This window comes from Erythranthe guttata, chromosome 2 (genome assembly GCF_056151865.1).
Source record: "Erythranthe guttata isolate IM_541 chromosome 2, IM_541, whole genome shotgun sequence".
Classification (NCBI taxonomy): Eukaryota; Viridiplantae; Streptophyta; class Magnoliopsida; order Lamiales; family Phrymaceae; genus Erythranthe; species Erythranthe guttata.
In genome coordinates, this window is record NC_142534.1 from 3,116,097 (window position 1) to 3,137,110 (window position 21,014).

The 21,014-nt window shown below is 40.2% G+C and overlaps 6 protein-coding genes across 6 annotated transcripts; 3 read left to right on the forward strand and 3 right to left on the reverse strand.

Moving 5' to 3' along the window:
• Positions 1-551: 551 nt before the first annotated feature.
• On the reverse strand, positions 552-2,340 carry LOC105949610 (hyccin). The gene has a single exon (XM_012972916.2). It carries the CDS (start codon positions 2,122-2,124, stop codon positions 805-807), a length of 1,320 nt encoding a protein of 439 aa, XP_012828370.2. The 5' UTR covers positions 2,125-2,340; the 3' UTR covers positions 552-804.
• Positions 2,341-2,863: 523 nt separating this feature from the next.
• On the forward strand, positions 2,864-4,955 carry LOC105949589 (uncharacterized). The gene is made up of 4 exons (XM_012972891.2): positions 2,864-3,328; positions 3,430-3,490; positions 3,595-3,739; positions 4,513-4,955. Exons 1-4 carry the CDS (start codon positions 3,094-3,096, stop codon positions 4,765-4,767), a joined length of 696 nt encoding a protein of 231 aa, XP_012828345.2. The 5' UTR covers positions 2,864-3,093; the 3' UTR covers positions 4,768-4,955.
• Positions 4,956-5,010: 55 nt separating this feature from the next.
• Positions 5,011-6,112, reverse strand: LOC105949588 (chlorophyll a-b binding protein CP24 10A, chloroplastic). The gene is made up of 2 exons (XM_012972890.2): positions 5,786-6,112; positions 5,011-5,637 (listed from the first exon to the last, which is right to left on the reverse strand). Exons 1-2 carry the CDS (start codon positions 6,010-6,012, stop codon positions 5,088-5,090), a joined length of 777 nt encoding a protein of 258 aa, XP_012828344.2. The 5' UTR covers positions 6,013-6,112; the 3' UTR covers positions 5,011-5,087.
• A 1,154-nt stretch (positions 6,113-7,266) lies between these two features.
• On the forward strand, positions 7,267-11,017 carry LOC105949654 (Protein phosphatase 2C family protein). The gene is made up of 9 exons (XM_088824763.1): positions 7,267-7,657; positions 7,921-9,200; positions 9,290-9,372; positions 9,475-9,541; positions 9,663-9,750; positions 9,833-10,002; positions 10,192-10,335; positions 10,437-10,565; positions 10,670-11,017. Exons 1-9 carry the CDS (start codon positions 7,456-7,458, stop codon positions 10,847-10,849), a joined length of 2,343 nt encoding a protein of 780 aa, XP_088680889.1. The 5' UTR covers positions 7,267-7,455; the 3' UTR covers positions 10,850-11,017.
• Positions 11,018-12,040: 1,023 nt separating this feature from the next.
• On the forward strand, positions 12,041-14,381 carry LOC105949688 (non-specific lipid transfer protein GPI-anchored 31). Its single transcript, XM_012973006.2, has 3 exons — positions 12,041-13,111; positions 13,221-13,241; positions 14,005-14,381. Exons 1-3 carry the CDS (start codon positions 12,772-12,774, stop codon positions 14,190-14,192), a joined length of 549 nt encoding a protein of 182 aa, XP_012828460.2. The 5' UTR covers positions 12,041-12,771; the 3' UTR covers positions 14,193-14,381.
• Positions 14,382-14,449: 68 nt separating this feature from the next.
• On the reverse strand, positions 14,450-16,291 carry LOC105949522 (sulfate transporter 1.2). The gene is made up of 8 exons (XM_088824766.1): positions 16,207-16,291; positions 15,999-16,115; positions 15,771-15,897; positions 15,397-15,683; positions 15,107-15,297; positions 14,940-15,025; positions 14,775-14,851; positions 14,450-14,634 (listed from the first exon to the last, which is right to left on the reverse strand). The coding sequence occupies exons 2-8, from the start codon at positions 16,047-16,049 to the stop codon at positions 14,497-14,499; spliced, it is 957 nt and encodes a 318-aa protein (XP_088680892.1). The 5' UTR covers positions 16,050-16,115; positions 16,207-16,291; the 3' UTR covers positions 14,450-14,496.
• Between the last annotated feature and the right edge of the window lie 4,723 nt (positions 16,292-21,014).

Below are 21,014 nucleotides of genomic sequence, written 5' to 3' on the forward strand. Positions count from 1 at the left end.
AAAGTTCAAACCAGAGGGGGCTTAAGTGCTATTTACCCAATTTATAAACTTCAAGAATGTATTTCCAATTTATTCTTACAGGTATGTATATGAAGGAACCATCGACTGATACAATCGGTCCGTAATAGCTAACGATCTTTCGTACTTTCTAGAGAGTAACCTCTTAATCGAAGTGTATGCTTTAAGCCGATAAATGAACACACAATTCAAATGCAGCAAGGGAAAAAAAAAAAGGGGCTTCTCCTACACGAAACGAAACCAAAACTTGCTACCGAGTGGTGAATAGGATGAAAAACAACACAATCACTTACAACTGCCAAAAAAATCGAAGTATACAATCTCGATTCAAACACTTCACTCATTGACAATTATACAATTTTGCAATTCATACATCGTAAATGTAAAGCTGAAGAATATTACGAATCATGAGGGAAGTGTGTCGAGCTTATTTAGCTTTTCTACAGAAAGAATATCCGAATACGCGTGTATTTTACACGAACAAAAAATAACAAAGCAATGTGCACAACGATTTACGACAAGAACCGATAGCATTTCAAACAAAAACAGACAAAAACTCAAATTCAACAATTGGTTCGTAATCTTACACAGCACCGGGAGGCATCTATCTCTTCGATCTAACACATTCACAACCATTAATACAAACAAATGTAATCATACGTATAGTCAGATCCATAAATCTACACAAAACCACATAAAATCGCTTCAACAAAATCGAAAGGCGAAGAAAGGAAGTTAAGAAACCAGACGTACACTGATAGTAACGGCATTCATCGTCATCATTCGTCACTTGGAAACCAATAGTATCTCGGGTTTCTTGGCCTTACTCGGAGTGTTTGCATTCGAACCAGAAGCGCTGGAAACCACCATCGCTGCAGCAGCATTGGCCGCTTCGCGGGCCCGCCTATCGAGCTGGATCAAACTCCTAGTCGCCAGAATCGCCTGCGGGACAAGATCGTGCGAAGCCCTAGCGTACAAACGCCTCACCGCAGTCGATGCCGCATCCTTCACCTCGTCGGCGTTCAACGGTCCCAACAAACAGTGCCCTAAAATCCTTAAAATCGGCTGTAACAACTCCCACGGCAGAGGAATTCTTACATCCTCTTCTCCCACTTCCGAAGACGAATAATTATGAACCTCGATATCCAAACTCCCAACTCTATCCGCCACGTATTCGATCTCGTCTTCGATCTCTTCGAGGCCGACGTTAGTTTCGTTTTCGAACCGGTTATTCTTTTCGACGAAATGCTCCGGTTTGCGGTCGAAATCTGAGGTGCAGGGGCAATCTTGACCGGCCCAACGGGCGGCGAATTTGCAAAAGTCAAACTTTGACCAAATCGGCATCTGGGAAATCTGCTTGTAGTAGCAATCGAGAGCAACCCCAACAATGCAGGCACGCTTAGTGGATTTTACAGCCATTTGTGGTTCCAGGGGAGGAGATACAACCCCGATTAAAGGGTTGCTGGGTTTGGGATTAGGGTTTGAAGGTTTATTAGGGTTTCTGGGGGTGTGATAGAGAGATGGCTGAGTGAGATCAGGGATGGAAATTGTGACTGGTTTGCCGTTGCGGGCTTTTGTTTCGGAGGAGTAGAGGGCTAAAAGGACGGCTTCGAAGCCGGAGAGAGAGAGTGGATTGTCGGAGTTCGGGTGGTGGATGCGGTGGAGGTAGATGGAGGAGATGAGTGGGAGGTAAGAGAGGACGACGAGGCGTAGGTCGGGATCGGAGGAGAGATAGGTGTCGTAAAGCCAGTGGCAGAGGGGGTCTTCGCCGGAGCCGGAGGAAGGGGAGGAGAGGGCGGCGGAGATGGATGTGTACGCGGCGGAGGAGATGAGGAGGGAGCGGGCCGGGCGGTCGGTGTCGGCGAGGGAGGAGAGAGGGTCTTCGCCTTCGCCGCTGCCGCTGCCGCCGCCGTCGTCGGAGGAGGGGGGTAGAATGGAAGAGAGGAGGTGGATGCGGGATCGAGCTTTGGAGATGGATTCCCACCAGGAGTGCATAGGATCGGAGGAGTGGCCGTTTGTGGGCTGGAGGGAGGAATTGTTGTTGTTGGGGTAGCGGTGGTCGTCGGAGGAGGAGGAGGGGGAGCCTCCGCGGAGGTGGAAATCCATGGTGGCGCCGGAGTGAAGGAGATCGGTGAGGCTCCGCCGCTCCGGTGAAGGGGAATAATATTTTCAGGCAAAATTCAGTATAGTTTCGTGGGGGTGGTGTGCAGTGTATTGGACCACCACTACTTTTTCTTACCTCTGTCAAAAGACTGAAATACCCCTTGCCATTATTAAGCATTCATGAAAGAGGGGTTTTACTTTTTGAAATGTTTTTTTCAAAAAAATTATCAAAACTTCTTTTCAAAATATTCTCTAAATTTCGGAAATACATTATAAATTGTTCTAAATATGGGAAGTTAGGTTAAATTACGAAAAACTCCCTCATATTTATCTAATTACAATCATTCGTCAAGTATGAATCTTCTTACACGTCTACACTTGCGAAGTCAGATTTAATGAATTTTTTTAGAGTATGTGGAATATTCTTCAGTTCGTATCCGTTTTACCCCGTTCGAACTCCACATTTTGAAACAAGATAATCATAAGATGTGTTTCTTGGCTTGTAAATATCAGATTGTGGTGTATCAAAAACTGCATTTTTGCATAAAACGAGTACGAACTAGATAATATTCCATATAATCTAGAAAATTCTATTAAATTTGACACCATAAGAGTGGACGTATATAAAAGACTCATAGGTGAGGGAGTTGACTGTAATTACTCAAACACGAGGAATTTTGTTATAATTTGACGTTAGCTTAGAAGGTGACAGTAATTTCCGTAATTGTTTTAAATTTTAAATATATTAATACATTTGTTTTAATATAATAAAAAGTTGTTCTTGGTCACTCCGTCTGCCTTATTCTTACAGTCACACTTCACTCGTTCAATCTCTACTCTGCAAATTCCACCCAAACACCAAAACCAAATTCCCCCCTCGTTCTTCTCGCCCCCCCTTTCTTCCTTTATAGTAAAGCACTGCATTTGTTCGCTCCTTCTCAGATAAATCTTCAAGCTCGAAATCTTTCAACAATGGCGTCCGCAGTTCTATCGCAATCTATGCTATCCCCTCCCAGTTCTTCATCATCCCCAATTTCAAAGAAATGCCTCGAAAATGCTCTTCCCCTCTCCGTTTCCGTCAAACAACCTCTTCGTTTCTCCAGATCCCATCTCTTCTCCGCTCATTCCAAGAGGGCCCACAAGAGTTTCATCGTCAATTCCGCCACCGCCGATGACAGCGCCGCCGCGGAAATCCCAATTGAACTGAGTAAGAACCCTAGATTCGCCGAAAATTGATTTTTTTTTTAATTCGCATTCATGGTTGAAATTAAATTTCTGAGCATTTGCGTGTTTGTAATTTTTTCTCAGGGTACCCTGCATTTCCATCGGTAATGGATATCAACCAGATTCGCGAGATTTTGCCGCACCGGTTAGTGAAAGTATCGAAAATGCAATGCTTGATTGAATTTTAAAATGCGGTTTCGATTTCTCAATTTTTGGGGGTTTGTTTCTTTTATGTTTCTGGGGATGTAGGTTTCCATTTTTGCTGGTTGATAGAGTGATCGAGTACACGCCCGGCGTGTCGGCTGTGGCTATCAAGAATGTGACTATAAATGATAATTTCTTTCCCGGCCATTTTCCCGAGAGGCCGATTATGCCTGGTGTGCTCATGGTTGAGGTACATCATTCATTCATACTTCATATTACTTTTTATACGTTTACAATTCGAGTTTCGATATGGATATGTCTCTCTGTTATCTCTCAGGCATTTTATCGAGCGGTTTGTGTGCAATGATGACATGTATTTTGGTCATTTTATTTGTATGCAAGTTACATGAATGCTTGATTGTATAGAAGTTAAAAGGGATGGATATGTGAAACCTTCAATCTGTGGCTGATTCATCGTTACCTTTTTCAGTAGGCATTCCCTTGTAAAACTTTCTCGATATAGGGTTACGTAGAGGAATTTTTTTTTCAAGAATGGGGTGAAATTGAAAACCTAAAACCTTCAATCTGTAGCTTATGTTTGGTGTATTAATGAGGACTTCGCAACATTCAATATAAGTTTGCAGTCTAAATGTCATCTACAAAAGTTGCAAAGTTTCTTACGAATCACGAGCTGTTCGTTCAACTATATTAATTTGCGATCCTAGGGCAATGAAATCAAGGATATAATTCTAACGAGGCGTGTCTTAGGACTCCGCTTAAGGTTTCAAAGGTTTGTCAGGTAGCTGAATTTTTCCTTTTGGCTAATTCCTACACTAATGCAGTTATGCTCGGCTAATTCAAGATTATGGATGTAAGCAATATGCATAGATGCACGCGTTTAATATTGAACTATTTAAAAAAAGTTATTCGCTTGCTGTTTTCTTGATTATTCGAAAAGAGGGCTCGACTGATTATAGTGAATTAATTATATTTGACCGTATGTGTTAACTGCTTTTTGTACAGGCGATGGCTCAGGTGGGCGGCTTGGTTATGCTGCAGCCAGAGGTGGGAGGCTCTCGCGAGAATTTCTTCTTCGCCGGAGTGGACAAAGTAAGATTCAGAAAGCCCGTGATTGCAGGCGACACCTTGGTTATGAGAATGAACCTCGTCAAGCTCCAAAAACGCTTCGGAATAGCTAAAATGGAAGGGAAAGCTTACGTAGGTGGCGAAGTCGTTTGCGAGGGTGAATTCTTGATGGCTATGGGCAGCAGTAGTTAAATCACGCACCCCCAAATAATCATCGTCGGCTCACAACATTTTTCTCGTCTCACCCCATATTTCTCTTTAATTGTATTTTCATTGATCAAAACCTCTTGTGGCTACTTATTATTCTAAGATTGATCACATTCATCATTTTTGTAAGAGACATCCGATTTTCTTGAATATCATGTTTAATTTATGCTAAACCCGTTGTTAGAAATCGATCAACAAAGGAATAAACGAAGTTGCAAAGATTCAAGATTCAAGATTCAAGATTCTCTTTTTTTTTTGTCTGATTGGGAAAATTCTTTTTTTACACAATTGAAAGACACCATTTTTTACAAGCCAAGTGCACCAAGGGGAGTTTTCCCTTGGCCAGCCTCAAAGTAAAAGATGAGCATAGCCACCATTGCCAGCCTGGCGTGCTTGATCTCGGCAAGCTTGAGTCTGTCGAGCTTCTCGTCATCCGGAATGTAGGCTCCGTCCTTGAGGGTACCTGCGAAGCTCAACGGATCGAAGAATTTGCCGCCGGGGTAACCCTGCTCGCCGGTGGAGTTGGCGAAATTCTCCGACGTTTTGGACCATGGAGTGGCCCACTCCACGGATTGTGACTCCGGGTTGAAGAAATCCACCCACCTCTTGCTCTCCACCCACCCCATGAGGAGGAGCTGGGTCCCGAGGAGGGTTCCGAACGAGAAGGGGGCCACAGCCCCCGGGGCTGCTCCTGCTTCGAACCAGGGGATGCCGCTGTAGGCCTGGCCGACAAAGATGCCGAGGACTGCCGCCATGGCCCATCGTCCGTGGATCAGCTCCGCCTCTCTGTACCATTTTAGGAAAGACGGGTCTTTTCCGAGTCCCAATGGGTCGAACCCGAAGTCACCGGGGAGCCTGCAAAACTCATATATGGTCAAACATATGCTACATCCGGTGAAATATATTATGAGTAAATAGTCAGATATATGCTACATCTGGTGAAATATACCGTGATTTAATCTTTATTATGGCACACAAACTAAACACAATAAGGGGTACTTACGAGCCATCGAGCCACTCGGGGTCGAGGAGGTTGCCGCCACCCTTAACAGCGGGGATCCAAGACTTCTTGGCGGCAGCAGCCACAACGACGAGTCTCTTGGGAGCGGCGGCGGCACCACCGGAGGTTCTGGCGGCAACGGGGGCGGACAACAATGCCTGGCTCTTCTTGCCACCGGTCAAGAAGGCGGATCCCAGGCCATTAACCAATGCAGCAGATGTGGATGCCATATGTTTTTTTGTTTTTTGACACTTTAGTTTTTTTAGGATGCCAAAATGTGAAGAGAAATATAACCCAAAGAGTTTGCACTTAAAGACAGCCTATCTATGATCTATCTGTTCAAGTGGGAATCAAGAGGAGAGTCGTGTGGGGTGCCACGTAGGATTAGGAAACTCTCTTTGGATAGATTTCTGACCAATTAGATCATTCAGTCAATCCACACCTTCCACGTGGACTCCACAACTTTTGTGGTCAGGAAATTCATGGTTCTTGGATTTTTTTTATAATACTTTATTATGAACTTTTTAATTGCGTAAATTATCATTGAATAATAGTAATTTTATATTTTCACTTTAGGAATTGTATACAATGGGTGTTTTGGGAAAGTAAAAATTATATTTTTAAGATAATATTTGTCATATTTATAACTTTTTGAAATTCAATTGACTTCTTTAATTTTTTGTAATTAGATCAAATTTCAATAATTTTAGTTTGTGCTAATTTTTAAAGCTTACCATGGTGGAGTAACATGTGCATGTTGAATCACATATGGCATTAGCCGGTCAAAATTGGAAATAAAATTTTCGATTTTCATCAAGTGCAGTTTGAAAATTTTCATTTTGAATTCCAATTTTCTTTATGGATTCTCCTATCGTTTTGGGGTCAAAATGGAAATACATGTATGATTTTAATTTTTGATTTTATTTTATTTTATGAATAATAGAATCTCTCGATCTTGGAATAACTTTTTTATTCACGAATTCAAAATTCCGATTTTCGACTTTTTTTAGTTTCCCACCTTCAATAGAACATAATTTATATCTCGAAAATGCTAATTTTGATATAATTTTTCGGATATCCACCCTTACGGCCCTACAATTAACAAAACCTCAAAGAGCATTATTTCATAAGAAAAAAAAAAAGGAAAAGAAAGGAAAGATAACAGAAGAAAATCTAAGATTAGTCCAGTAAACTTAGACCTCGTTTGGTTGGGAAAATTAACCGCTATTTATTAAATAATTGGACGTTATTTGATGTTCGGGATTTTCAATAACTTACCAGATCGACCCAAAAAAAGTTACACTATGATGACTTATCTTATCCTCCAGAAGCATTTTATTGAATGTCCCAACTTTGGTAAAGTAATTTGAATTTTATTCAATTATTATTTAACCTAATTTTAACTAATGTTACATTTGCAACCAAACGGGGCCTTATTATTTATGTTTTGATTTGAATGTGATTTTTGCTGCGTCTCCAAATCTGCTTAAAAAACGGAGGTAAAGACGGTTCAGTTTCCCACCAAATTTTATCCTCTATTTTCGCCATCCACACAAAATCATATATATACTCAAAAAATCTCCCCAAAAAAGACCAATAATTACAATGTTTACTTCCCCAGAGTTCACTTGTGATCCGTATAACTGAGTCAACCCGTTTTGTAAGTAGCAACAATGGCTGATTCCTTCCGCAGTTTATTGGATTTCCGATCTCTTACCACTAATAATAACTACCATTTCCGTTTGTTTTTGCCCCCAAAACATTATTACCCTAGTGCATTTGTTCGCTACCACAATTCAAGAATCAAGGGAAAACCATTTCATCTCGCCCTTCTCTCCAAACCCTCTTCACGAATTGATGTCGTTTCAACTCACGGTTGGTAATTTTGTGTTCTTATTGATTTCTATTTTTGTTAGGTTTTCCTCATGTTGGGGTTTTTATGTTTACTATTTTACCTTCTAATTGGTACTATTGCTTGATCTCTTTCTCTTACTTTAACTGTGTTTTTTTTTTTGTGGGTGGGGGGGAGGTGTACTGATAGTAATGAATTGATTGATCACGTTTATGTTGTATGTCATCGTGTTTATTTGGGATTGCTTTGTGATTCTGTGTGTTTGGATTGATGATGATTTTGGCAGAGCATTCAGACGGTAGTCTCTTGTTTCGATTTGGGGATCCGAGTGAAGTTGCAAAAAATGTCGAAATCGAAGAATCGAAAAACGTAGAGGTGGGATCAGAAACCGAAGACGAACCCTTAGATGTGAAGGTTTCGGACAGTGTTTGTGAAAAAGAGGTGGCGGTGAAGAAAGCCGATTCGGAGATATCTGGCTCTAGCTCGACCGAGGTCGATAACCACAGAAATTCGGTAATTATTAGCGATGAAAGCCGTACTGTATCTGAAGAAAAGAGTGACTTGTGTGAGAAGTTATTGGAAGGATCAAGTGATGGTGAATTACCGGTTTTAATTTCAAGTACAGACGCGGAAATTCCTTCGACTGGTGGTGTTGAAGTCGAACACACTGAAAATGTGGATGAAGGTCTAAATGAAAAGAGTCCCGAAATGGAGAACAATGTCACTACATCGGAGTTTTCAGAAAACGACGCTACCGATACTTGTATTTCTGGTGTTGAGATAGAGCAGAATGTAAGCCAATCAGATGCCTCTGTTCTTGAAAACGGTTACAAAACGGAGGAGGATAACATTACTACTACGTTGGAAGTGTTGGAAAACGAAGCTGCTGAAGTAGCCACATTGGATTCTTTGATTCTCGATCCACTTAGTGTGGGGCCCGACAGTGAGTTTCTTCAAGTTAGTGCCCATTCGAGCCAATCAGATGCCTCTGCTCTTGAAAATAGTTACAAAACGGAAGATAGCATTACTACATTGGAAGGGATGGAAAACGAAGCTGCTGAAGTAGCGACGTCGGATTTTGTGGTTCTCGATCCAGTTATCGTTGCACCCGACTATGAATTTCTTCACGGGAGTGCCGATTCAAGCCTGTCTGACGATGCCCCCTCTATTCTTGGATATAATTCTGCAATGGAGATGTATATTACTACAGTTGAATTGTTCAAAACTGAAGCTGCTGATGTCACCGCGTCGGATTCTTCGATTCCCGATCCAGTTACTACTGTTCCTGAAAACGATGATGTTTTTTTGGACGATGAACGTACGAATGCGCAAAGCGAGATCGAAATTGAAATCGCCGAAACTGACTTGGCTGAGTCGGAACCAGCTATAACAAGTTTGTCCGAAGAAATCGGAGATGATAATGAAACGGACACTGCGATTCTTGGTAATGAAAATGGAAGCAGATTGAACGACACCGAGTTAGTGACCGAGTCGACTCAGTTGGAAGCTGAGTCCATGTTCGATGAGGAATCCAAGAAAGACGATGGGGCTGAGAGCCTAACCGTGGTTAGTTGAATCAGTTACCCATAAGCACAAATTCTTTAACATAAGTACCGAAAACAAAATTTGTCTTAATATATTTGGCAATGACTCAGGACTTAACTGTGGGACCGGAAATTACTGAAGCCGACGACAAAGCACAGAGTGATGATAGTGTAGAAGAATCTGCTACAACGAGGTTTTTCATTGACAATCAGTCAATGCTATTTTGATTATTTACTAATTAATAATTTATATAAATTTTAACAATTTCAATATCAGTATTCTTGAATCTTGACAGTCGGGAAATCATATCAACCGAATTTGTTCTATCGTCGGGTGCTGCTCTGTTGCCGCATCCCTCTAAGGTATGTGTATATAAATTGAGATTCTTACGAAGAATGTATTAATTTAGTTATATATATATATTTCTAGCTTCGGAATATGTTATAAATGGTCGAGTAATGGGGAAATATTAATAAATTCCAGGTGTTGACAGGTGGAGAGGACGCGTATTTTATTGCCGGTCAAACATGGCTAGGTGTAGCTGACGGTGTTGGTCAATGGTCATTCCAAGGTATCGCATTGCATCCTCGTTTTTTTGCATTCGCTATTAATTTTATTTATTTATTAAACATGATATGTACTTCTCTCAATAGGGACCGAAACGGGAGTTTATGCTCAAGAGCTCGTTAAAAACTGCAAAATGCTCATCTCAAATTGCAAGGGCGATTCTGTAAATAACCCTGTCGAATTGCTCAAACTCGGTGTTTTTGAAACGGGCTCTGCTGGTTCATCAACAGTTTTGATTGCTCGATTTGATGGTCAGGTTAGTATTGATAATGCACTTTTACATGTCCTCCGTTTTTTTAATTTTTCTTGGAAATTTATTTTATTTCGACTATCTTTACGTAAAGAATTAGGAAAATGCAAATTCTCCTTTTTTTTTTTTTTAAATTATTATTTCTTAAATTTTAGAAGCTCGAATTTTAGAAATGATATTAAATTACGCTGACAGGCTATTCACGTTGCTAATATTGGGGACTCGGGATTTATTGTCCTAAGACGCGGTGATGTATACAAGAGATCTTCTCCCATGCACCATGCATTTTATTTCCCACGTCGAATCGAAAGGGGCGAAGACCCCTCTTCTCTTGCAGAGGTAATTCAAAAGTAGTATTGCAAACAATTCGAGTGAATTAAAAACTATAAATGTATTAATTAATTAATTCGAATGTGTTGGTTATTTCTTTATTGCTTCAGCTGTACAGAGTCGATTTAGAGGAAGAGGATGTGATTATTACCGCTACAGATGGACTTCTCGACAATTTATACGATCGAGAAATTTCGTCCATAGTTGACAAGTCACTTGCTGATGATAAAAAACCCGAGGTACTATATTTCCACGAAATTAAATATAATAAAAAATATACAAAAACAAACGCGAGGTTAATTTTTTAATTTGCAATTTTGCGTTAATGATTGAATATTTGCAGGAAATAGCGGAGCTGCTGGCAAGAGAGGCGCAAGAGAGAGGTGGCTCTGCATCTGGGAGGAGCCCGTTTGGCGATGATGCTGAGGTGGCAGGCTTTGCGGGTTACACAGGTGGCAAGATTGACGACGTGGCGGTTATTGTATCCGTGGTCGGAAGAAAATCGGAGTCTCAAAATTTGTGATCTCACTTCTTACAAAGGGGAGTTGTAAATTGTATATGTACTTTGTCTATGGAAATAAAGTGATGAAGGAAATTGATCAAAATTAAGATTTAAACAATACTTGAACTTCGTGATAGTGGTGGAAATCGAACGTAATTTTCGAGTTCTTTCTCGATTTTGATCCATGAATTTTTTTTCTTTTAACGTTGGAATATTTTATTATCTTTCTGATTTTTGAATTTAATCGAAATTCAAAGTATATATATTAAAGTTTATGAGGAATATTTGATAATATACATGGCTTCATGTGGTAAAAAGAATCCATATTTTACATGGGAATTGTATTCCCATCCCACTCTACATGTGGCTCTTTAAGCTAGTGTGAATTCTCTAAGGAAAGAATAAAGAAAGATGACTTTGTGGAAGAACAAAAATTGATGTTTGGAATCGATTCGAGAGTTATTTTCAATTTATTTTGAGGAAATGTGTTACGAGATAATAATTTGACCATGAAAGTAATGTTTATTTATATTTTGTAGATGTATAATGAAATATACGATCAACTAACATTTATCGAATTTGGAAAAGAGTCAGAAGAAATGGTTTGAGAAGAAACACATATATTGTAGCTGTCAAATCATATTTAAATGTGTTTTGAAAAATAAATTGATGTTTGTTTTTTTTCAGTGAAGATATTTTTTTTTAACGCATGAGTCAAATTTTTTTTAGTGTAGTCAAATCATGTATGGAGAAAGAGATAAATTTTTGAAATTGTTGAGGATTTTTTGAAAAACTTAACAAACACGAATTCATTTTTTCGGAAAAAATAAAATGAAATTGTAACGGAACCAAAGATTGTTCAACTAATAGTCTAATACTCGGGCTGACGGTTACAAGTGACAATTTCGTGTGATAAAATGTGTGGTTTAGATCATTTGATTGTTTCAACTTTGACCATTAGTCAAAACAAGATTGATACATGTGAAACCAATTCACAATAAAAATGTGTGATTTTTTACATTTCAGAATCAAATCTGATTGGCCTAGTTCTTGGGCTTGAGGGCAAAAACGGCATTTCACAATAATGAATTAAATCATTTCCCTAAAAAGGAGGATGAAAGTGTAAATTATTCCTAATATCATGGAGTGTCTCATCAAATTTTAGAAACTATTGGACTGGAAAAAAATTAATTTGAAAAGGAAATTTGATGGAAAAAAGATTGCATAGCATTTAGGGGTAAATTACATCCACTCCCTGAGGTAAAAACCTACTTACAAAAGTACCCCTTATATTTAAGAAATTACACCAGACCCCTACAATATATAAATTTCTTACATCCATCCTTAAAAAAAGATGTTGATGTGAGAAATCTATTAATTTCAAGAGGACGGATGTAACTATTGAAAAATAAAGAGATATTTTTGTAAATAGATCATATTTTAGGGGGCAATTGTAATTTAGCATGACATTTAATTTAAAATCAATCGCCGTATCTCGAGCATTCAATGCCCATCATAAATTGTCGAAATAAATGTTATGAATATAAAATTCTTAAATTTGAAATAAAAATAAATTAAGGGCCAATTAATTTTATATTTTAACCCTCTAAATTTTTTAATATTCGAATTATACCCCCAAATTGCCCGAAGTAAGAAAATCATGGTAAAATGTCATTCATGCCCCTGAGCTTCGTCCAAAATTCAAAATTTAAAACCCCGAGAAAACAGACACCTCATTACTTAGCTCCCCTCCACGTGTCCCTTCATTCCAATTATACCCCTCAAAACCCCCCAAATTTTCCAATACTGCCACCACCCCTTCCCAGGTACATATATATATATATATATATATATATATACAAACCCCCCACGCAGTCACACAGTCCTCACTCTCCATTGTTTTTCATCACACTTCTCAATTCCGATCAACAGAGATTAAAAAAATGGCACTAGGTTTCAGATTCCCACTCTTCTGCATTCTCTTCGCTCTCCTGGCGGCCGCCATCTCGGCGGCGCATTCGGCGCCGACGCCGGGGGTGGACTGCTCGAGTCTGGTTCTGGAAATGGCGGACTGCCTGCCGTACGTGACGGAGGGCGGCACGGCGGCGAAGCCGAACGGCCAGTGCTGCTCGGGGCTGAAGACCGTCCTCAAAACCGACGCCGATTGCCTGTGCGAGGCGTTTAAGAACAGCGCCCAGCTTGGAGTCACCCTCAATTTGACCAAAGCCCTAGCTCTCCCCACCGCCTGCCACGTGTCCGCTCCTTCCGTTAGCAACTGCGCCTGTAAGCTTCTTTCCCGTTATCATTTTTCGGTCGATCTCTCAATTTTTTAGGGTTTCATTTTCTCTCTCTAAAAATAACCTTTGTTTTTTTTTTTTGGTACCTGCAACAGTGAGTGGTGGAGCTGCACCAGGTAAACACAAATCTGATACCTCTTTTGCATATTTTAACCTTAAATGTTGGAATTAATGTGGGTTCAACTTGTTATCAACTTTTAATCGGTTCTGGTTCTGATCGGTATCGTGTCGTAGTTTCTTTTCGTTTTTCCGTTGTTCTGATCGGTATCGTGTCGTAGTTTCTTTCCGTTTTTCGGTAATTCCGTTTGCACATAGACCGAACCGAATTTATTATGTGTCGTAGTTTCTTTCCGTTTTTCGGTAGTTTCGTCTGCACATAGACCGAACCAAATTTATTATGTGTCGTATTTTCTTTCCTTTTTTCGGTAGTTCCATCTGCACATAGACCGAATCGAATTTGTTATGTGTCATAGTTCCTTTCCCTTTCCCTTTTTCGGTAGTTCCGTCTGCACATGGACCGAACCGAATTATTATGTGATGTTTCCGTAGTCTTCTTTTCTTCGTGTAGGTGTGAATTTGGGGTGAAGTTTATTTACTCTGTTTTGTCTTTTTATTATTTATGATTTTCTTCCAGGATTGTGTAGGGCATGTTATTTATTATTGTTACCTTCCTCGACGCAAAAACGGAAATTAGTTAACGACCCCCCACCCCACATTTTCTTGATTTCTCGTTTGTTTTCGACCTTGGTTGATTTCAACCATGTTTTTAAATAGTGATTTTTTATATGAATTAGTCTAATAGTGATCTTAGAAGCTTAAAATCGAAGCTTAATTCTTTTTCTTGTTAACATGATTGTGTGATACTATTTTTTGCTGCAGCTTTTTCACCACTGGCTGCAGTATCTCCCAGCCCAGCCGCAGTGACTCCGACGGCTGGTGGTGGAGCTAACGAAGCCGTTCCGGCACCCTCTCCTGGTGGCGGTAACTCGGGTTCTTACGCACTCGCTGTGTCAACTGAGTTGCTCCTTTTTGCCACTGCAATTGCTGTCTCGTACGCTTTATTTTGAGAGACTACTATTTAGGGGAGAGTTTATCTCATATTTACACTAGTCTTTTTAGATATGATTGAGACCGGTGTGAGAGGAGTACATACATATATGATTTGATTTCGAGTATTTGTTAGTACTTTGTAGTGTTGACCGAGACGAGACTTTCTATTTGACCTTTTTATTGATGGATGCTTTTTATTTACTTCACATTTACCTTGTGCTCAGACAAATATTAGTTGCACTCACTATTAGTATAAAATTTCATTTATATACGAGCCGTAAACACGTTTTCGTTATTAAATCCAGACCGTAAAAAATTTACCTAAGGCTCCGATTTATGGCCCAGAGTAAAGACAGCATCTCCAACGGTCATGAAAACGGCGTCTTCTCCAACTGTTTTGACAAAACCAGAACTATGTAGCTTGTCTAGCACCACTTGCCCTGGATTTGCTACAACAAGCTGCATATCAACAACACAGTTAATTACACACACACACACACACACACACACACACACACACACACACGCAACACAGTTAATCATGTAATATAATCAATCCCCTGTATTTATTTTAGGTGCACTTGCCAGAAATAATATACCTGTATCTCTCTCTTCTGTAGGCTCTTGTACAAATCTTCCAGCGCGTGAATGCCACTTGTATCTATATCTGTCACAGCTGCGAAACAAAAACATAAACGGAGCGCATTAGAAAGATCTACATTCCAACAAAATTGTGATTTCGGGTTCGGTTTGTGAATTTGTACGTGATAATTCGACTATCAAAAACCGGATTCTTTCTCGATTATCTTCTTTAATACGATCCTCTTCCTCCTTAAGCAGTCGTAATATCCTGCATTATATACACATACGCTAAGATCATGTAATTTCAAGTAACTTCAAGGAAAAGGGCCTTCATATGTGATGTATATACCTTTCCCTGATATAATTCGAGTTCGAAAAATAGATTGCAGAATCAACTCTCACAATCATAATCCCAGAAATCTTTGTTGCCTCTGGATATTGCTCAATATTTCTGTACACCGTAGTCCTCGGTATTCGACCAAGAACTACTGTCCTAGGCCTCGTCACTTGAAAAATAATCTTGCCAAAAGATATAGCCACCTGTTTTTTGTATACATATTTATCAAGAAACACTCTGACGTGTGAACTGTGTGCAAAAAAGACAGAATCAAGAATCACGGTTTTTTTCTTTTCACGTACAGCGATGAGAAGGCCTATCTCGACAGAGGCGAAAACGACCCCAAAGAAAGCTCCCATGCAAGCCACGAAATCGAACTTGTCGATCCTCCATATAAGAATCATTGCTTCGTAATCGAATAATCCCACCACAGCTGATATAATGATAGAAGCCAATATGGCATTCGGGGTGTACTTGAAAAGTGGCGTGATCACTTCCAACGTCAGAAGCACGACACAAGACATAACTATGTTCGATACGGCCGTGTTACATCCCGCCATGTAGTTCACAGCAGAACGCGAAAAGGAACCTACAAAAAAAAAGTAATAATAAAGATTTTACACAAGTGTCACAAAATTATTTCGACTTTTTTTTTTTTTTAATATATGTAACTGACCGGTCGCTACATAACAAGAAGTCATCGAGCCAACGACATTCATCGTGCCTAAAGCTACCATCTCTCTGTTACCATCCAAATGGTAATCTTTCATTGCTGCAAAGGTTCGGCCAATTGCTACGGCTTCCTGCGATTTGTATATATATTATATATATATAATGTCGAACATTTTTACGATTTTGTTACTATAGAATTTTTCGGGTTCGTTTTTTTTCTTTTTTTACGTACCGTAAGTGCAATCATCCCTGCAACAACACCGATTCTAAGACCTTTCATCATATAGCTTCCGGTGAAATGGATTTCGTGCAGGGATGGCGGGTTGATGCCTTTTTCGAAGCTCCCCACCTTTCACATATCGTAAAAAAAAATGTTACTTTAAAAAATTATTCGAGTTTCGAAAAATGGCTGCATGTCGAAGTCAAATTATTATACTCACGATTTTGACTCCTCTCCTTTCTGCATGAGTGATGTAAACACATGAGGTTGAAACGATAACCGAGATCAATGGAGCAATCGCGGGTATTGTTGAGTGTAGATTTTACACTCAATACGTTTACTTTACGTGGATCTTTTGTTTAGATTTAATTATATTTGTGCTTTAATTGATTGATTTTGTGTTTTATAGGTGAAAAACGAGAATTAGGTGTCCATGAAGGAAAAAAGATCAAAAAGAAAGGAAAAAGTTGCAAATAAGGAAACAAATCAAATTGGAAGAAGGAATCTCGCCACAGCTTTGACAGTGTCCACGATTTCGAGCATATCTCTCTCATACGAACTCCGAATTAGATGATTTTGGCGGCATTGGAAAGCTAATTTCAAGGGCTACAATTCTTATTTACACAATATTCCAAAATTCGGACTCCAACATGGCGAAAATCGAAGAACAAGTCCTGATGGGGGAAAGTGGCGGAAATTGATTCCTATTAGGTTTCTACTATTTTCTTATCAAGAAAAGCCTATAAAAGCAACATGTCTCTACACCATAAGGACGAAAATTTTTACACCACAAAACGCGAAGAACGAAGATCAACGAAGACTCAAGCATAGTTTTTCTTATTTCTTTTATTTTTATTTTGTTTATCATAAGAATTACGAGTAGCTAAGCTTTTAATCTAGGATTTTATTTGAACCCTATGTGGTAATTCGAACCTATTTTTCTAATATTATGCAAGTTTAAATTCCATGATTATTTCTTCTATTTGATCTTATTTAGCGCATGAACTTAGCTAATTTATGTTGCTATGTGTTATTGTTAGAATTGATTGACAGATCGTTTTAATAATTAGAACAGGGATAGAAGAGTCTTCGAGTAGTTCTCACCGGATGAGTGTGTTAATTGCATGTATTATCGTAGACATACAGATAATACCTTAGGTAGCCGTTTACGAGACTTGTTATTTAATGCTTTGTTTATACTAGGTTTGCATAGACATATAGTGAATCTTTTATGAATAATAGGCTTATAACACAGCGACAGCTGGTTATGAGTAATTTCGTGTCTTGGGTTAATAATCGGGAATCGTAACTTGCATGATAGGAGATTAATTGGGTGAAGAATTATCGCATAGGGGGAAGATAAAATCCTAGATCCGTTTTATATTGATATTTTCTCGTGATTAATTGCTTTCTTAATTAGTTTAATTTATTTAGTTAATTAATTTGACAACCCTGCGTAGGCTGGATAAAAATCACAATTGTTAGGATTTGGTACTTAGGATTAAATAATTTGCGTATTCCCTGTGGGATCGACATCCGACTCTCACGAGTCTACTTTACTACTTGTTTGCGATACGTGCACTTGCGTGTGGGTATTTAGCACCCAACAAGTTTTTGGCGCCGTTGCCGGGGAATACGGCTAAATTATTTATTTATCCTAATATTAAATTTGAACAATTTTTCTTACTTCAGCCAATTTTTTATTATTTTATTTAATTATTTTTTTTATTTTGTTTTAGATATTTTTTTTATGCGAAGAGGACACGACACGAGCTTGCTACCACTTGATCCCGAAATTGAGCGAACGTTTAGGCAAGCCAGGAGAAATCAACGGTTAGCCCAAAACACTCCGGCAACGATGGAAGACGAGAATAATCGTGGGGGAGGTGTCCAAGGGCGCCTACCGAATGCGGCAGGGGATGTCGTTATCGAGCACGAGCAACGCCAGCTAATCAATCCACCGCCTCGCCAACGAGCCTTGCACGAGTACACCGTTCCGACACTCAATGGGTTCCAATCAAGCATCCAGCAGCCCCCCATTGAAGCCAACAATTTCGAGATTCGAGCGGGACTCCTCACGATGCTCCAAAACAATGGTCTTTTCAGCGGATTGGCTCATGAAGATCCACATCTTCACTTGGTCAACTTTCTCGAAACGTGTGACTCGCACAAGATGAACGGAGTAACACCCGAAGCACTGCAACTCCGCCTGTTCAAGCACTCCCTACAAGGAGCAGCCCGAGAATGGTTGCAAACTCGCGCACCGCACTCCATCTCGTCTTGGGCCCAGCTAGCGCAACTCTTTATGAACACATACAACTCCCCAACAAAAACTGAGAGAATCCGGCGAGAAATTCAAAACTTCATACAAGAAGCCGGTGAAGCATTATTCGAGACGTGGGAGCGATTCAAACAGTTAGTGAGGAGGTGCCCGAATCACGGACTACAAGAGTGGCGCCAACTGCAAATATTTTACGATGGACTGCAAGACAACTCGAGGACAGTACTCGACTCTGCAGCTGGAGGTATGTTCATGAGTTTGACCTATGACGAAGCATACGAGCTCTTGGAACGAATCGCTAGAAATAAATACATGCGAGCATCGGACCGGTCGAATAGCGGAGCAGTCAAGACGGGCGGAATTTTGGAGTTAGATGGAGTCACCGCAATCACGGCCCAATTGAAGAAGCTATCGAAGCAAGTAGCGGCTCTGCAAACTCAGCAAGTCCATGCAGTCCAAGTTCCCGACCAGCGCGTAGAAGAAACGGAGTCTCTGAATTATGTGCATGACACCAACCGACAACAGAGGAACCCGTACTCCAACACGTACAACCCCGGATGGAAGGATCACCCTAACTTTGGGTGGGGAGGAAATCAGCAAGGACCAAGGCAAGCACCACCTCAAGGTCAACCGCCTAATTATTCACGACCAGCGCCCGGATTCCAAAATCCGCCTCAAGCTCAACCTCAAGGCGGAGATCTCGCAAACATCTTGGCGCAGTTTATGACAACCACCCAAGCCTCCATCCGCAATTTAGAAACACAGATGGGTCAACTTGCAACCCATCTAACAGCAAGGCCATCGGGAGCACTGCCATCAAACACGGAAGACCCTCGGAAGAACAACGTCGAGCAGTGCAACGCCGTGAGTTTAAGGAACGGGAGACAATTGGAGGAAGCCCCACGAAAGGAGAAGCAAAACACGGTGATCGAGAAGCCGAATGTGATTGAGGAAAAAGAAGCAACTCGCAATGAACCACCATCACCCACAGTGAACTCGCGAGTCCCTCAAGTCCCATACCCCCAAAAGCTTAAAAAGAAGAAGCTAGATGCCGAGCACCAAGGATTCTTGGACAAGCTGAAGGAAATCCACATCAACATTCCGTTTATCGAAGCCATTCAAAAGATGCCAAAGTGGGTGAAATTCCTCAAGGAGCTCGTGACAAAGCGGAATAAATTGCAAGGGAACGAGATCATCCAACTCACGGAGCAATGCAGTGAAATTCTTGTACGACCCCTTCCACAAAAACTCGGCGATCCAGGTAAGTTCACTATCCCTTGCACTATTGGAGGTAACAATTTTAGGTCACTCATTGATTTAGGTGCTAGCATCAATCTTATGCCTTATTCCATTTACAAAAATCTTGGGTTAGGTGAGATTGAACCAACGGCTATAACCCTTCAATTAGCCGATAGGTCTTTAGTTTACCCAAAAGGTATTTTAGAGAACGTGCTAGTAAAAGTGAATAAATTTATTTTCCCTGTGGATTTCGTTATACTTGATATAGATGAAGATAGGGAAATACCTCTTATTTTAGGGAGACCATTTTTAGCCACGTCAAAAACTCTAATTGATTGTGCTAGTGGTGATCTTTCAATGACGGTGCATGATCAAACGGTCAAATTTAACGTTTTTAGCGCTAATAAAAATCCATGTGATGATAATGATTGTTATGCTATAGATCTTGTGGATTTTACAAATCATGACGATTTTGACGCTTTGATCTTAGACCATGGGAAAGGATCTTTGAGTGCAGGAGATGGTGGCGGAAAAGATAGTCGGACGAAGCAAGTTTTTTGTGCGAGCTCGATTTCAACTCCGCCGAGAGACAGTCAAAAGAGTTGGGGTGCTAACGGTGATGAACGTGCAAGGAGGATGTGGCCACCTAAAAATTCAAACGAGCATTATCATGGAGGGGAATGCAATCGCCAAGTGACTTCGGTCACGTTAGCTTGAACAAAGAAACAGACAAAGTCCGGCTGAAGACTGTAAACTTAGCGCTTCTCGGGAGGCAACCCGAGCTTTCTTTTTTTATTTTATGTTATTTTAAATTTTTAGTTTGGCTTTTATTTTATTTTATTTTTCAAAAAAAAAAAAAAAAAAAAAAAAAAAAAAAAAAAAAAAAGTTTTGGGGGCACTAATAGGAAGTTTTTATTTTGCAGGGACCTAATTGCAATTATTCACACGGCCGTGCAAGAAAAGGGCAGGAATCTCACACGGCCGTGTGAGATTTCGGGGAAGCTACTGCCCAAAATTGGAAAATGGCACGGCCGTGCGGATTTTACACCTAAATTTCGCACGGCCGTGCGAAATTTGAAGAGGCTACTGCCCTATTATGAGAAATGGCACGGCCGTGCGGATTTTTCACCTAAATTTCGCACGGCCGTGCGAATCAAAAGAAAAAAAAAAAAAAAAAAAATTCCATAATTCCCAAATCCCCTCTCTCCCCCAATTCGAACCCTCGCCTTCCTTTTTCGAAATTTTCCCTTTTCTTTGACAAATTTAACCGAAAATTTACCAACTACACACATATACTACGTAATCAAGGTGGTTTGTTGTTGATTTGCGCAGGGAGATTCAAGAACGGTGCAATTTTCTCGAAAAAAAAAACCCATTCCACCAAGAACGCCCACAAGGTGTTCGACGATTTTCCCGCACCGATTCTTGAGCCGGTACCCGAGCTATTGGAGGATAACGAGGAGGATGATGCTCATGCACATGGTGGAGTTGGTGAGCAACCCAACGAT

Coding starts and splice junctions, on each gene's coding strand:
- LOC105949610 (XM_012972916.2), bottom strand. CDS start 2,124: ATGGATTTCCACCTCCGCGGAGGCTCCCCCTCCTCCTCCTCCGACGAC.
- LOC105949589 (XM_012972891.2), top strand. CDS start 3,094: ATGGCGTCCGCAGTTCTATCGCAATCTATGCTATCCCCTCCCAGTTCT. Junction 3,491..3,594: donor CGCGAGATTTTGCCGCACCG/GTTAGTGAAAGT, acceptor CTGGGGATGTAG/GTTTCCATTTTTGCTGGTTG. Junction 3,740..4,512: donor CTGGTGTGCTCATGGTTGAG/GTACATCATTCA, acceptor CTTTTTGTACAG/GCGATGGCTCAGGTGGGCGG.
- LOC105949588 (XM_012972890.2), bottom strand. CDS start 6,012: ATGGCATCCACATCTGCTGCATTGGTTAATGGCCTGGGATCCGCCTTC. Junction 5,638..5,785: donor CCCGAGTGGCTCGATGGCTC/GTAAGTACCCCT, acceptor TGAGTTTTGCAG/GCTCCCCGGTGACTTCGGGT.
- LOC105949654 (XM_088824763.1), top strand. CDS start 7,456: ATGGCTGATTCCTTCCGCAGTTTATTGGATTTCCGATCTCTTACCACT. Junction 9,373..9,474: donor GAAGAATCTGCTACAACGAG/GTTTTTCATTGA, acceptor GAATCTTGACAG/TCGGGAAATCATATCAACCG. Junction 9,542..9,662: donor TGTTGCCGCATCCCTCTAAG/GTATGTGTATAT, acceptor AATAAATTCCAG/GTGTTGACAGGTGGAGAGGA.
- LOC105949688 (XM_012973006.2), top strand. CDS start 12,772: ATGGCACTAGGTTTCAGATTCCCACTCTTCTGCATTCTCTTCGCTCTC. Junction 13,112..13,220: donor TTCCGTTAGCAACTGCGCCT/GTAAGCTTCTTT, acceptor TACCTGCAACAG/TGAGTGGTGGAGCTGCACCA. Junction 13,242..14,004: donor GAGTGGTGGAGCTGCACCAG/GTAAACACAAAT, acceptor TTTTTGCTGCAG/CTTTTTCACCACTGGCTGCA.
- LOC105949522 (XM_088824766.1), bottom strand. CDS start 16,049: ATGATGAAAGGTCTTAGAATCGGTGTTGTTGCAGGGATGATTGCACTT. Junction 14,852..14,939: donor TTTGATAGTCGAATTATCAC/GTACAAATTCAC, acceptor TTTGTTTCGCAG/CTGTGACAGATATAGATACA. Junction 14,635..14,774: donor TACAGAAGAGAGAGATACAG/GTATATTATTTC, acceptor GTTGATATGCAG/CTTGTTGTAGCAAATCCAGG.